Source organism: Diaporthe batatas, assembly GCF_019321695.1.
Source record: "Diaporthe batatas strain CRI 302-4 chromosome Unknown Contig00022, whole genome shotgun sequence".
In the NCBI taxonomy this organism is placed as follows: Eukaryota; Fungi; Ascomycota; class Sordariomycetes; order Diaporthales; family Diaporthaceae; genus Diaporthe; species Diaporthe batatas.
Window position 1 is genome coordinate 324,518 of NW_025408569.1, and position 13,953 is coordinate 338,470.

The 13,953-nt window shown below is 56.2% G+C and overlaps 2 protein-coding genes across 2 annotated transcripts; both read left to right on the top strand.

Annotated features, from left to right (window-relative positions):
* Positions 1-3,124: 3,124 nt before the first annotated feature.
* KVR01_012936 (uncharacterized protein) lies at positions 3,125-11,109 on the top strand. The gene is made up of 12 exons (XM_044794396.1): positions 3,125-3,549; positions 4,048-4,404; positions 5,751-5,989; positions 6,200-6,285; positions 6,808-6,853; positions 7,435-7,459; positions 7,813-7,963; positions 8,018-8,125; positions 8,378-8,521; positions 8,582-8,848; positions 8,905-9,442; positions 9,519-11,109. Exons 7-12 carry the CDS (start codon positions 7,815-7,817, stop codon positions 9,519-9,521), a joined length of 1,209 nt encoding a protein of 402 aa, XP_044638092.1. The 5' UTR covers positions 3,125-3,549; positions 4,048-4,404; positions 5,751-5,989; positions 6,200-6,285; positions 6,808-6,853; positions 7,435-7,459; positions 7,813-7,814; the 3' UTR covers positions 9,522-11,109.
* A 690-nt stretch (positions 11,110-11,799) lies between these two features.
* Positions 11,800-13,713, top strand: KVR01_012875 (isocitrate dehydrogenase (NAD(+)) IDH1). Its single transcript, XM_044789468.1, has 2 exons — positions 11,800-12,091; positions 12,216-13,713. The coding sequence occupies exons 1-2, from the start codon at positions 12,059-12,061 to the stop codon at positions 13,335-13,337; spliced, it is 1,155 nt and encodes a 384-aa protein (XP_044638031.1). The 5' UTR covers positions 11,800-12,058; the 3' UTR covers positions 13,338-13,713.
* The last annotated feature ends 240 nt before the right edge of the window (positions 13,714-13,953 follow it).

The following is a 13,953-nucleotide window of genomic DNA, read 5'->3' on the forward strand; positions in this document are numbered from 1 at the left end:
TATACGCTACTAGTGTACTTTTAATACCTTGGAATGCAAACGAGTGTACTATGTAGTAGTACAGTGATTTCTCGCAGCTGCCAAGGCTAGCAGGGCCTGACCAGTGACCACCGAACAGGAAAAGGCTGCCCTTCTGGTTGGTCTGGACCAGGGGGGTCTAGAGCCAGAGAAGACCCCGCTGAACTGGACCAGCAGCTCTCAGGTCGGTGGCTGGCATTGTTGCTGCCGAATGGCATTGGATGAACGCCCGCAGACTTGTTGATGCAATAAGCAAGGATGCGCATTATTCCACGGAGATTGACACCTTGAGGCTGATATTTGGCGCCATGCGAAGCCACCGTGGGCGAAGTGTTGCACATTATCGATGCTGACCAGATGAAGCGGCTTGTTGGTGTGCTCGCCCTGGGGAGGCGCGCCGGAGCACCCGGGGGAGGTGGTTGCGAGAAGCGCAAAGTTGTGGCAGCTGTCGATCGGATGATGATGCAATGGCCACAGATGCACGACAGGCCCTGGCCCCTGAAATTTTGACTGGGACGGGCACCGGGTCCGAGAGGCTGGGAGGGGAGAAAAGAAAGCAGACAGACGCACGGCCAGGGCCAATTCGTAGGGCAGCAAGCCGAAGCGCACGAGAGAAAATCCCCCATTCGTGACCCGCCTTCAGATGCCCAGCCAGATCTCGCTGTGATTTGACAGGCCGAATACCGTGTAGGGCGGGGCCACGGGGTACGGAGCAGTGTGCACATCATCACGTACTGTTCAGTGGAAGATTGTGCTTGGCCAGTGCGAGCTTTTCTAAAACAGGGGTAGTGAAGCAAGGGTGGCCGCATCTTGCTAGGCCGACAGGTTTTGAATCATGGGCCGGCAAGGCAGTCACTTGCATGTGAGGCACACACACGCTTTTGATTTCGACATGGTGTTTGGCTGGTTTCGCCGGCCAGGAGACGGTGATGAGGTGCAAACTGGCAGTGGTGTTCGGGATGTCGAGAAGGGGCCATCCGGCCTTGCTCGAGGCTGTTTCGCAACAGCTGTCCGCCTCGGTGGGAGTGCAAGGAACCGCGTTTCGTGTATTGCAGACTGCCCTGAGTCCCTGACTGAGTTGCGTGGCAGGCTGGGAGGCTGGCAGGCTGCCTGCCGCGCGAGCAACGAGAGAGCATCCGGGCCATGGCTGCTCACCACCGCTGCGGTGGTCTGGCAGGCTGGCAGGCTGGCCGCCCGGTATCTGCACGGCCAAGCCTAGATGTCCGTCTTGTTTCTCGGTGTCATTGCCGGCGTCGAGAGAAATATCTCGGCAGAGTGCTCTCGACGGCTGTAGGGCCTTTGCCTCTGGCAGCAGGGCGGCAGGGCGGCAGGGCAGCAGAGTTGCGGCCAATTCTGCCGGTGTTGGGCATCACAGGACGGCCAAATGATGGCCGGGACTTGCCAGCTAGCCCATGAGCTCTTGCGACGAATGTGGTCTGCCGTCGAGACTCCAGACTCGAGACGCGAGACTCGAGTGAAGATCGATTCCTCGCAACGCATCGTCTTCACAGGCCACTATCCTGACTGGCGATGGCGCTCGCTGACGGTAGCTTCGCGGCGCAGACTTGGATGATCGTGGTAAAGCTGAACAACCGTGCATCCGAATCTGACCACTGACGCGCCAGGGCTGGCGGGCTGGGCTGTTGGGGCGGCTCAGAAGCTTTGATGGCATGCTTCTAGGTTGAGAGTTAATCGTCAGATGAGCCCGGCTGTTGGCTGGTCTTGTTGGCCCCAAGTTGTTGGCTGGCCTGCTGGCGCGCCGTGGTCGAAACCGAGGACGGTATCTGAGATTCTGGACAGCTCCATCTGCTTGCTGTTCAAGCACATTCCATTCCTGTCGAGTAGCTGGGCAGGTACGGAGTACGTACTACGGAGCAGGGCGTAGGACGTCGGTACGCAGCTGACCAGCTCGGGTACTGCAGAACACAAGCTAGGTTGCTGTCCGCACTAACGTACGCACTGCCACGGGTGGCAGTCTGACTGTTAGAAGCCGGGGCCAGCTGCCCCTCCCGGCTGTGTACCCGTGTACGGCAGCGTCACTGTGCAGAGTGCAGGACTGGGCTCTCTTCCCCATGCCGGCTGCCAGGTATCCCGGTCCCTGTCGGGCTGCTGCTTCCTCCTGCCTCTGCCCCACGAGCGACGATCCTCAAAGTCTGAATGCGGTAGGAATGAAGTGGGCAGTCCTGGCAGTGACTTCACTCTTTTCCCTTGTATTGTCTTGTCTTGTCTCATTCACCTCGGCCCCCCTCTGCCAGTCTCCCCCCCTCGGGCCTTGTCTTGTTCTTACGCACTGTCGACGTCCCCACCTTTTTCTTGGGACCCGTGCGGCTGTGCAAAAGTGCATCGTTCTCGTGCCCCTTGCAACTTGGTGCCTTGGTGCCTCACCAGCTTACGAATACTCCCAGTGTGCCAATCAGCCAGTCAGCCATGTACTGAATGACTGTATGTATGTACTCGTACCTCTCCCCCCCAGACCTTATGACCATCTGAATGCACCGTACGATACTGTGCGGTGCCATGCTGCAGGCTGCAGGAACCGTATTGCTGGAATCATACCATCATGGCAGCACTTCGACGAACTGTGTGTGTATACTGTGGATGTGCTGTAATTTGTAGGATTCGGGCTGACCCCTCTTATTGTTGATGACAGTCGCTGTGATGATCTAGGCTCTCAAGCCATATTCTTCAGCATGTGTATGTACCACACACACACAGTAGTAAGTCCACAATGCACATACATTGCATTACAGCAATTACGGATGCACCTCCTGGCGCACAGTCTTGCTGCAGGAGCTCTGCCCTGCGCCCTGCCTACCGGGTGCAGACAGGCGAAGGGTGATGCTGCTGCTGCTGCTGCTGCTGCTGCACAGTACCGTGTAGGTATATGCCAGACATGGCCGTGCCTACTGTGTAGGTTGAGGTCGGTGCCCCAGGGCAGGGCAGGGCAGGGCAGGGCAGGGTGGGATACCTTCCCAGGCAGGTATGTATGCACGGAGGATGTACATGTACATGTACCTCAGCCTGCAGGGGAGGTCCCCCAACCATCATCCATGATCCTGGAGGCGTCCCATCCAGTTTTTAGCTCAAGAGATTTTCTTACTCTTCCGCTCCGGCTTCCCACCATCCCACCACCGGTCCGTCTTTTGCTTGCTTTGCCTGCTTTGCTTTGCTTGCGCTGCTTGCTTGTGCGTTCGTGCTCCTGCTCGTGCTGCGAAACCCGTCCTTCCTGCTTGCTTGCACTGTTTCGTTGGTCCTTTCTGGCTCTGGCTCCTGCACTGGGCTGTCTTTTTTCGCGCTTGCAAGCACAACCTAGGTAGCATCTGCCGAGCTGTGCCTTCCCTTCCTTGTCCGTCAGGCCCTTAGCCACCTCCGTTACGTTTAGTTAGCCGTGCTTGGTTGCTCCTGGCACGCGCAAAAAAGCCTCCGTCGTGCGCTTAATTGTGCCCTCACTGCTCAGTCACTCCAGGTCGTCTTCGCACTCCCTTGGGCTACGACCCGACCAGACCAGTCCGTCCGGGACCTTCATCCTAGGTACACACTCCCGCACACACTCTACTACTGCCTTCCCAGGTACTCTACCATCTCCTCACACACATTGGTCGAGCCCCCCCCTTCCGGCCGGGTTCTATCCTCCTGCTCCTGCTCCTGCCCTCGCCCTTTCTTCTCCCTTCTCTCTTCTTCCCCCCCACCTCCACCTCCTCCTCACCACCATCCACGACCGCCTCTCGTTGTGCAATCTTTCGTCTTCGCGATACGTCTTCCGACCTGAGCGTTGCTTGTACGAGCATCCTTTTTGTGCCTTGTGTGTTCTTGTTGCCTTTTGTCCACCGTATTCCTCCTCGGCGCAAAATTCAGATCAAGTCATCATCCACTTCTTCTCTGCCCTGATTTGCGACCTGTGCGACAGGCTCGGCTCCTCTGCCCACCTCGCCCTGGTCATCTTATCCGGCCGCCACCTCGAGCATCACCGGCCCAAATACACGTAAAACCCCACAGCGACCGAGACGCTTACGAGATTCCTTTGCCCAGTATCACCAAGATACGACCCGCCGTTGTGTGCGCCTGTCCCGAGCTTCGACCGACCGCGACCCGTAGTATCCGACCCGGCGCATTCCATCGCCTGCACTACTTTCGCGAACACCCTCCGCGCTTTTCTTAGTCCTAGCCCGCCTTGAACCCGCGCCTGCGCATACGAACGCCAGTTACGCAATACCTCAGAAGCAACCCGGCGCCCCTCGACAAGGGCTACAAATACAAGCGCCCCGCCGTCTCCTCTGCAGCGTCATCCGAGGCGTTTTCTTACCCCTTCATCTGTCGTCACAGTGACAGCTGGATCCTCTGTTCTTGAAGCAGCAGACTACTTGAATTTGCTGTCTCGCAGCCAAGGTGAGCTTTTCTGCATTTTGTTCTTGTTTTTTGTGTTCTTTTGCCCATGCCATATATGTGTGCGCCATGACGAAACTTCCGGATATATGGACCTCTCTTCTCTTCGGCCCTGAATAAGCGGATGCCCAAACTCCGCGCCCCGGCGCCATCCGACCCAGACTCACCTTTCGCCCACCGAGCGAGCCCATATTATGCCTTATATATACACCGATGGTCTCTGGCGCAACCCGCTCCCGGCGTCGCTGCGACGTGGAACTTCGAGCACCCCGATCCTTCGCCCGTATTTCCTTCCCAGGACGATGTCTGGATTCCGTGGCTTGCGGGACAATACTGCGTCGCTAGCGGCCTTCGAAAATGTCTGGACATGAGTAGGAGGAGCACGCGAAAAACACACTGTGGGAGAGCGGCAGCTTCGCAAAGTGCTCAAGCCTGTCACAAAAACCGAGACAGACGGTGCAAGCATTACCTCGAGATTGGTCATTTCCGAGACTGAGGAATCAAGACAACTCCCTGGTTTCGACTTCGAATACTCAGTCCAGGCATCGCGCAATGGCAGCACGGGGGATAGGTGCAGGGGCGAGCTATGCGACTCTATGGGGGGGAGGGACAGCCTCGCGAACCAGTGCCGTCCCGAACCCACGCTTGCAATTGTCGGGATGACGGAAGCGGATGGGAGTGTTCACGAGGACTATGGCGGGACGATTTCACTCGGCAAACTAGCGACCCTTCTGCTTGGACGAATCGTGTCGGCTGAAAACAGGCCATGCTTTGACGCGACGATCAGCCTGCGATGTCCATATCGTCTATCAAGACGGACGGCCTGGAATGGAGCCCCTCGGCAGGTCTTGTACAGGCACCGTCGTCAGCAGTGGTCACAGCCACCGTGGAGTTCGGCCTCCCAATCTCGAGCTCCAATTGAACCCGCCCGGTTTCCCATTGAGCCCAGAGCGTGGACCGTCAACTTGGCGATGCGCGCACAGGTCGTCCACCGGCCTCTTTTCCGTCAGGCCTTGACTGATATCTCCAGAACTGTGGTATCGAACCCGAGGGCGAGTCTGACTGGACGCTCTGGCGGAAAGAGGCGGCAAGCCCTGGAGGAGCAGAACTTGAGCATTCCAGGAGTCCCTCATCGTAAACGTCTGCTGTGCCAACTTGGACTGTGCTGGAACCTCGGCTTTGGGCTAAATCCCTGGCTCTCGCTGGCGAACAGTCTTTCGAGTCTCGCAAGTGCACTGACTCCTCTCTCGCTGGAGACTCCTTATTCATTGAATACACAGACGTCCGCCCACCTTCGGCGTGCACTTGTCAATGTTCCGTATCTTGCGCTTACTAACAACGCGTTGCAGTTATCCTCTGCCAATACTCGATCTCAACCATTCTTCTGGAGCAATTCTACTCGTCTTTGATCACAGCCTCTCACCTATCGACTTCGAGTCTCAGCGTTGTCTAGCTTCAAGTTTTCCGCACAAAACTCTGTCTATTTCTAGGCGTGTGGCGTAAAGGTACTCAAAAGCCACTGATTTCGTACCTCGGGAGTCATTTGACAATAGCGGACTTGAATTAAATCACGTCCTTGGTTACCTTGGTAGGCATTGTTCTTCCCTCATCTCCCACTTACACTCAGCACGGCACCCACATGTTTTTGGAGGGAGACAGGGCTGCGGCTCCGAACTCGCACAAAGCTTCCTGAATTTTGTCTTCCGGCACATTTCTGTTGGTGCCTTGGGTCTGAATGGGGCCGCTGAACGACACACAAAAAAGGTAGTCAAAGCGCTGACTGTTGAGTTCCTGCTAGGTTTCACACCCTGAACGACATTGCAGTCTGATCTTTGTGCAGTTTGATCATCACTTACAACCAACTCAATTTCAGAGTTCCCACAGGTATGTTACTGTGGATTCCTCACTGCTTTCTTGAGATGAGTGGTACCGAGTGGTACTTCATTTATGTCTTTTCGCTGGTGGTTCTGAGTGCGATGCGGGTGCATTCGGGATGTCAGCTGTCAATCAGACGCCCAAGTGGTGCTTTGCCGGTGGCCATGTCTACAGCTGGGGTAGTATCGTTAGGTCGGCACTTGCCCTCCTTTTAAGACGAGGCTGTGACGCCTTGCGGACGGCCTCGCGGCTACGACCTTGCGGACGGCCTCGCGGCTACGACCTTGCGGATGGCCTCGCGGCTACGACCTTGCGGACGGCCTCGCGGCTACGAGGCTGCGGACGGCCTCGCGGCTACGAGGCTGCAGATTCCTTCAGGCTCCAACAACATCAGATTGGATACACCCAACCAACACAAACCCTGCCCATTCAAGGTGTCCGCATTTTTCCTGTCCATGCTCTCCAATGAAGGAAGTCCTTCTGGGCCCCCTTTCAATGCTCTTTTGGAGTATTCAACTAATGGTGTTGTAGGCTACCATCCAACCCACCTGACAAGACACATTTTCACCCTCTACAAGTAAGTAACATCCATTCTGGTGCTCGCATCTGTTTGCTTTGAAGACACCACATGTCTCCATCCAGCCCGGCCCGGATCTGTTAAAGTTGTCGTTGCCTGGGTCACTGTGACACATGAAGGCGCAGAGAGCCACATGCCTGCTGTCCACGCAGTCTCCGCATTCTGGTTCTGGATCGAAGGTGCTTTGTGCTCTTCTCAAAACAAGTGTTGTTCAGGTGTAGACGAGCAGCCTCCTGCCCTGGGACAGCACGAATCCTGCTTGCACCACAGCCCTTCTTAGACCAGGCCGGCTGGCAAGCTAGCTGTCTGACTACCACTACCAAACTGTCTGGGCTTCAAAGCTTTACTTTCCAAACCTCTACTCAAGTTCGCATTCCTTCCTAGTGGGAAGCCTACTCTGAAGCTCTCGCAAACAACCTCCACCAGCTTCTCTTCCCCCCACCAGCTTTTCTTCCCTTCACCAGCTTCTCTTCCCCCATCAGCAGCTTCTCTTCTTGATACTCTTCCTTGCCCTCTTCCTGCCTTCCTCAACCATCACTCCCCTGCTCCAACATCCGGCTGACTCCATGCCACGCACTAAGAGGTACTGCCACTCGGATCCGGGAAGTAGGTATTGCCCTACCTAGCATTGATTCACATCGCGGAGGAGACCTCAGCAGTGGTAATCCTCAAGCTGAAAGTCTGATGATCAACACAGCCTTCTTCTCCCCTTCTCCCTCTGCACAGCTTCCTACAGAGCCTACCAGCTTTGATACAACCATCATCTCCTCGGGCTTTGTTTTTAGCCCACACCAACCATACCCACCTTCCTCCACATCTCCTTCCTCAGTTCCCAGTTTCCTAATCGTTCTCGTATCGGGCCTCATCACGCTCAAGCACACTCGCCGTTCAAATTACAGTCATCTTTTCCAGATACTCCCCACAACCTTCTCTTCAGAAGCTGACAAAACGCGCTTTAGCAATGTCTTTCCCCCAGAACAACAACGGAATGCCTGACGGCTCCACCCCCATCAACGGTGGCAGCATGGACGGCCAGTTTCCCCCTGCTCCTGCCATGCAGGGTGCTCCTGCTGGACAAAACGCCGCCAACGAGTCTGCTCGCACCCTATGGTGAGTCACTGTGATCATTGACAGTCGAGGACGGTTGCTAACTCGATTCACCAGGATGGGTGAGCTTGACTCTTGGATGGACGAGCAGTTCATCAAGAGCCTTTACCAGAACCAGACCGGCGACAACGTGAACGTCAAGATCATCCGCGACCGTGGTACTGGGTAAGCTTTAACTTTCTTCACCAGCGTTACCCAGACTCGTTCCTGCCCGTGTCGCCCACATAGCGGCGTTCGCAGTGACTTTGCCCACAATCCTACGTTCTACCACAATGGCCGCCTAGCTCTCCATGTCGGAGCCGGAATGGCACCTGCACCCGTTTGAGATTTCATTCACATTCTCCCTTCCTCGAACTGGCACTTGCCAAAGTTTCGAGCTGCTCCTCACTTGGATGGAAAACTAACAAACTGTGTCAGTAATGCTGGCTACTGCTTTGTCGAATTCCCCTCCCCCGAGTCCGCCAACAAGGCCTTGACTCTCAATGGCACCCCGATTCCTGGCTCCAATGGTCGACACTTCAAGTTGAACTGGGCTTCTGGCGGTGGACTGGTCGACCGACGGTTCGTTACCCTTCCTGGTTTCTTGCTGCCGCGCCCCCATATACTGACTCGATTCTACAGCGACGAGCGTGGCCCCGAGTTCTCCATCTTCGTTGGAGACCTTGGCCCTGAGGTTAATGAGTTTGTTCTCGTGTCTCTCTTCCAGGCCCGCTTCCCCTCTTGCAAGTCCGCCAAGATCATGACCGATGCTACCACTGGACAGTCGCGTGGTTACGGATTTGTTCGCTTTGCCGACGAGGGCGACCAGCAGCGAGCTTTGCACGAGATGCAGGGCGTGTACTGCGGCAACCGTCCCATGCGCATTAGTACTGCCACTCCTAAGCAGCGGTAAGTCTTGATTTGTTCTTGATTACTGAGATCATCTGCTAATATCACCCCCCCAGTAGAAACCAGAACCCCTACAACGGCGGCGGCCACGGCGGCCCGATGATGGCAAACGCCATGCAGCCCGGCATGGGTTGGGGCATGCCTCAGCCTGGCCCCTTCTACGGTGGAGCTGGTGGCGGTTATCCGGGTGCTGGCATGGGCCAAGCTCCCATGAACCAGTTCACTGACCCCAACAACACCACCGTGTTCGTCGGCGGCCTGTCAGGTTACGTGACTGAGGATGAGCTTCGCTCCTTCTTCCAGGGATTCGGCGAGATAACTTACGTCAAGATTCCTCCCGGAAAGGGCTGTGGCTTTGTCCAGTTCGTCCACCGTCACGCCGCTGAGATGGCGATCAACCAGATGCAGGGATATCCTATTGGGAACTCTCGCGTCCGCCTTTCTTGGGGCCGCTCGCAGAACAACTCTGGCGTGGGTACTCCTTACCGTCCTGCTCCTCCTCCTCCCCACTACGGCATGGCGCCTCACGGTGGTCCTGGCCCTTACGGTCCCCACCACTTTGGTGGTGGCAACCCTCCTCCTCCCCCGATGGCGGTGAGAACCTTCCCTCTGCCCCGCCACCCCATCTCCCCCCAGGCCCAGAACTTCAGACTGACTCCTCCTCTCGCAGTAAATCGCGTCCTGCTTCAGCCGTGACATTGCCTTGATGCATCGCAGAGGCGTTGGGCGTGCGGCGTTTCGGCTGACAAAAAGTCACGATGATATCCGGAGTTTACGCTCCCTGTACCGGGTTTCCTTTCTTTTGTAGCGGTCCGCTTTCGTCGTCCACTGCTTCACGCGTCGAGATACCCCCTTGTGTTCGTGCAAATTACCGCACCGGATGCTTCCCGTGTTCTGCCGTTCAGGTCATGCTCGAACCATTCTCGACATTCCTTCTCTCTAAGCAGTTTCACCCCCTGCGGTCACGATCGTTTTCATGGTTATCTGCCCACCCTTCTGGACGACACGAGTGCTCACGATTACCTCTGGTTCGAAAAGTCTTCACGATTGATCACGAACAACACCACGCCACGAATTTTCAACGACTTGGGGCGGAGTAGAGGATATGGGTGTTGGCGACGTGGCGTTCCAGCTAATCAGTGACGGCGGAAAGAAAAACAAACACAACAAAAATTCGAAAAAGAACTCTCCTTGCCCGTACATCTTTCTACTTTCCGAAGCATTGTCCTGATGCGGCTTGGATCTTGCCGCAATTTCGGCAGGGGTTGGGCCTGGCGACTGGCATTGCAGGTGAAAATTCTAGGGGGATCTGTATTATTCTTCACATTCAAACAGGTAGTGCGTGGAGTGCGGCGGCGTAGCTGCTCTCTGTGGCGTTGATTTCCACCTCCGTTGAGCTTCGACGGTGGACTCAAAAATTGATCAGTTCTGCTTTTTCCTACACATGCTTGCTGCCCACGAGTCTGAATTGCGAGCGCTTGAACCTGCATTCTGTTTTGTGTACAACGGCGCACCTCCCAAAGCAAAGGCCACCTCCATCTTTATACTGGAACCACGCCCGGGGAAAAAGCACAGAAGGCCCAGCTATGCTGCTGTATCACCAGTCTTTAGCACACTTGGATCAAGCTGAAAGACTGGGTATACTGGAACTTCTTCGTTTCTTCCCCGGCATGGTTTGGACCCAGATATGTTGCTGTCCTTTGCTTTGGTGGCTGCCAGCTCTCTTCACCCCAGCGTTTTTGCAGTCTCGACATCTCTGCAGTCTTGTCCGGCCCGGTTTTTTTATATCTCCACCCACCAATTCACCATGGCGCAGGCGCTTTTAACTTGTTGTGTGTATGTATGCATGTGTCATGTAGACTGTGTGCGGTACCTCCCTACTAGCCAGCTAGTGTCTTTCTCTGTTTCTGCCCTCCCGCCCTTCTTCTCTTTTCTTGCTCCCATGGACACGGGGCAGAGTGTAGACCGAACTAACGAACGAGCGAGCGAGCGAGCGAGCTGGTTGTATGTACATTTTGAATGGGCTTGTAAAACCCATTATTTTGTTGATGTGGAGAGGCTGGCGACTAACAGATGACTTGGGTGTTTGTGTTTGTGTTTGTTGCCCGGGGAGCGAGGGCTTCTGGAGTAGAATGTGTGTATGTAGCATGCATGGCGTGTGTGTTTTTTATCATCTGGTGGGCAGCCAGGGGCGTTGGGGGTTCCTAGGTAAGAGGCCAGAGGCAGGCAAGGCTGGAGGGAGCTGGTGGGGCGGCTCTGGCGGGTACCTCGAGATGAGGTGTGCTTAGGTATTAATCACGCTTTGGGTTGGGGTAAATGACTGTACATGTAAGTGTTGGTGATGGAGATCATGTTGGCATTGGTATAATGCACGTTTCCGAGAACTAATGTAGTAGTGAGGAAGTGCAGTTTTACTGTCTGTATGCAGATGTGAATCCGCAAACACATCATCATTCTTAAACAGTTGACACCTTTTGAATTCTTGTGCTGAGGTCTTCGTTGTGGTCGCGGTCATGTGCAGCCTTTCCATCTCTCGAAGACATTCGATCAAGACGAGGGTCCCGGTTGAAACGTCCAAGATCGTGCAGAGAAACGGTATTTAAGTAGATAGATGTCGGTCTAAACAGACGCAAGCAGCCATGCTTACATGCTCACATTACCACCTGAAAGCAAGGACGAGGTCATTCTTGACACGGCTGGTTCACATGCGGCTCTAGACGCATGGCTGATCGCTAGGCTGCTAACAGGCCAGGGGCGGCGGCTGCAGGGAGACGTGGTAGCAGGGTAAGGCGGCTCCATGGACTTGGCGGGAACAACGTTTTCTCCAGCAGCTCGGAAGAAGTGGTGCAGAGCCTTTGGGCCGAGTCTGGAGCGAGCGGCGCAGGGCAGTAAGCCGAGCAGCTCCGAATCTGGTGGATCCCTGCGCCAGCCCAGCCGACGACCACCACCGAGCGCGACAGCTATCGACAATTTGTTTTCTCTGTGCGGCATTTGCAGGTTGCAATCCTGTCTTCTCTCCTTCCTACTACTCTACTACATCCAGGCCTGCCTCTACTTTCACCCCCACTCGACCCTCTCCTCTCCCTGACCGGTTTCCTTTGTGTGCCTCCCGTTTTGTGTGACCATCAAGTGCTGGATTAGCGCTCTGAACGACGTCACCAACAGCCAGCCTCCTGCCGACCCCGTCCTCCCCTCCCCATCACAGCCAAGATGCTTTCCAGAAACTCGTCCCGAGCGGCCCAGGTGAGCTTGCTTCCCCTTTCTCTGCGGCCCCACTCGTGCGTGCGCTTAGACGGCACTCTCGGCGCTCGTGGCCAGCTGGCAAGCGGGAACGTTCAGTTGCTAACCCCAAGCCTCCTTGACCCAGAGCCTCCTGCGAGCAGCCTCCAAGCAGGCGCAGCCCTCAGTCGCCGCGCGGTCCTACGCGACGGTCCAGAGCGATGTCTTCAAGCCTGCCAAGTATGGCGGCAAGTACACGGTGACGCTGATCCCCGGCGACGGTATCGGATCCGAGGTGGCAGAGAGCGTCAAGACGCTCTTCAAGGCGGACAACGTGCCCATCGAGTGGGAGCAGATCGACGCCTCGGGCCTCGACAACAGCGTGAGCGGCAGGTCGGCCGAGGACATGTTCAAGGAGTCGGTGGCCTCGCTGCGCCGCAACAAGCTCGGCCTCAAGGGCATCCTGCACACCCCGCTCGAGCGCTCCGGCCACAAGTCCTTCAACGTGGCCATGCGCCAGGAGCTCGACATCTACGCCTCCATCTCGCTCATCAAGAACGTGCCCGGCTACGAGACCCGCCACAAGGGCGTCGACATGTGCATCATCCGCGAGAACACCGAGGGTGAGTACTCGGGCCTCGAGCACCAGTCGGTCAACGGCGTGGTCGAGTCGCTCAAGATCATCACGCGGGCCAAGTCGGAGCGCATCGCCAAGTTCGCCTTCAGCTTCGCCCTGGCCAACAACCGCAAGAAGGTCACGTGCATCCACAAGGCCAACATCATGAAGCTGGCCGACGGCCTGTTCCGCTCCACCTTCCAGCGCACCGCCGCCGAGTACCCGACTATCGAGGCCAACGACATGATCGTCGACAACGCCTCGATGCAGTGCGTGTCCAAGCCCCAGCAGTTCGACGTCATGGTCATGCCCAACCTGTACGGCGGCATCCTGTCCAACATCGGCGCCGCGCTGGTCGGCGGCCCGGGTATCGTCCCGGGTTGCAACATGGGCCGCGACGTGGCCGTCTTCGAGCCGGGCTGCCGCCACGTCGGCCTCGACATCCAGGGCAAGGACCAGGCCAACCCGTCGGCGCTGATCCTGTCGGGCAGCATGCTGCTGCGCCACCTCGGCCTCGACGACCACGCGAACCGCATCTCCAAGGCCATCTACGCCGTCATCGCCGACGGCAAGGTCCGCACCCGCGACATGGGCGGCGAGTCCACGACGCAGGAGTTCACCAAGGCCATCCTCGACAAGATGGAGACCCTGTAAGCTGGCTGGCTCGTGCTGCTCACAAATGCCACTACAAGGGGGTTGTTACACAACACCTTAATTATTATACGAGATCTTTTGCAATGATCACCCACAACCACAACCAAAACTCAACAAAGACAGATTGGAAAGCAAAAAGAAGCAGGACTGGGGAAGGGGGAGGGGCCAAGGCGGTGGGGGTCTCGAGGAAGATGGAAGATGATGGTGGTGCCGCGAGGCATTCTGCGGGCGAGGCGAGACAAGACGAGGAGACTCTTTGGAGGTAGAATGACACGGTGCATATGGTGGGCGTCGGGTGGTATTTTGCGCCTTCCAGGATAAGAATACCGTGTATAAATTAGGACGTCCATATATCAATGCATTGCACTTGTTGCCGAATCTTTCTTGGGGACGGGATCAGCGCGACTGGTGGTGGTCCAGCCTGTTGCTTCTGTGCCTGGCCAAGCCACCGACCGAGCCGTGTTAGACAGACCTTAGGTTGCATCTCATTGGCAACTTGTGCAAGGCCACAGCAGTAGACATCCTCCTCCTGGCTGCAAAAGAATTTGTCCAATTTCTCCATAGTCCAACAAGAAATTGTACCCAGCCTAACGAGTGCATCTATCTGCTTGGTCGT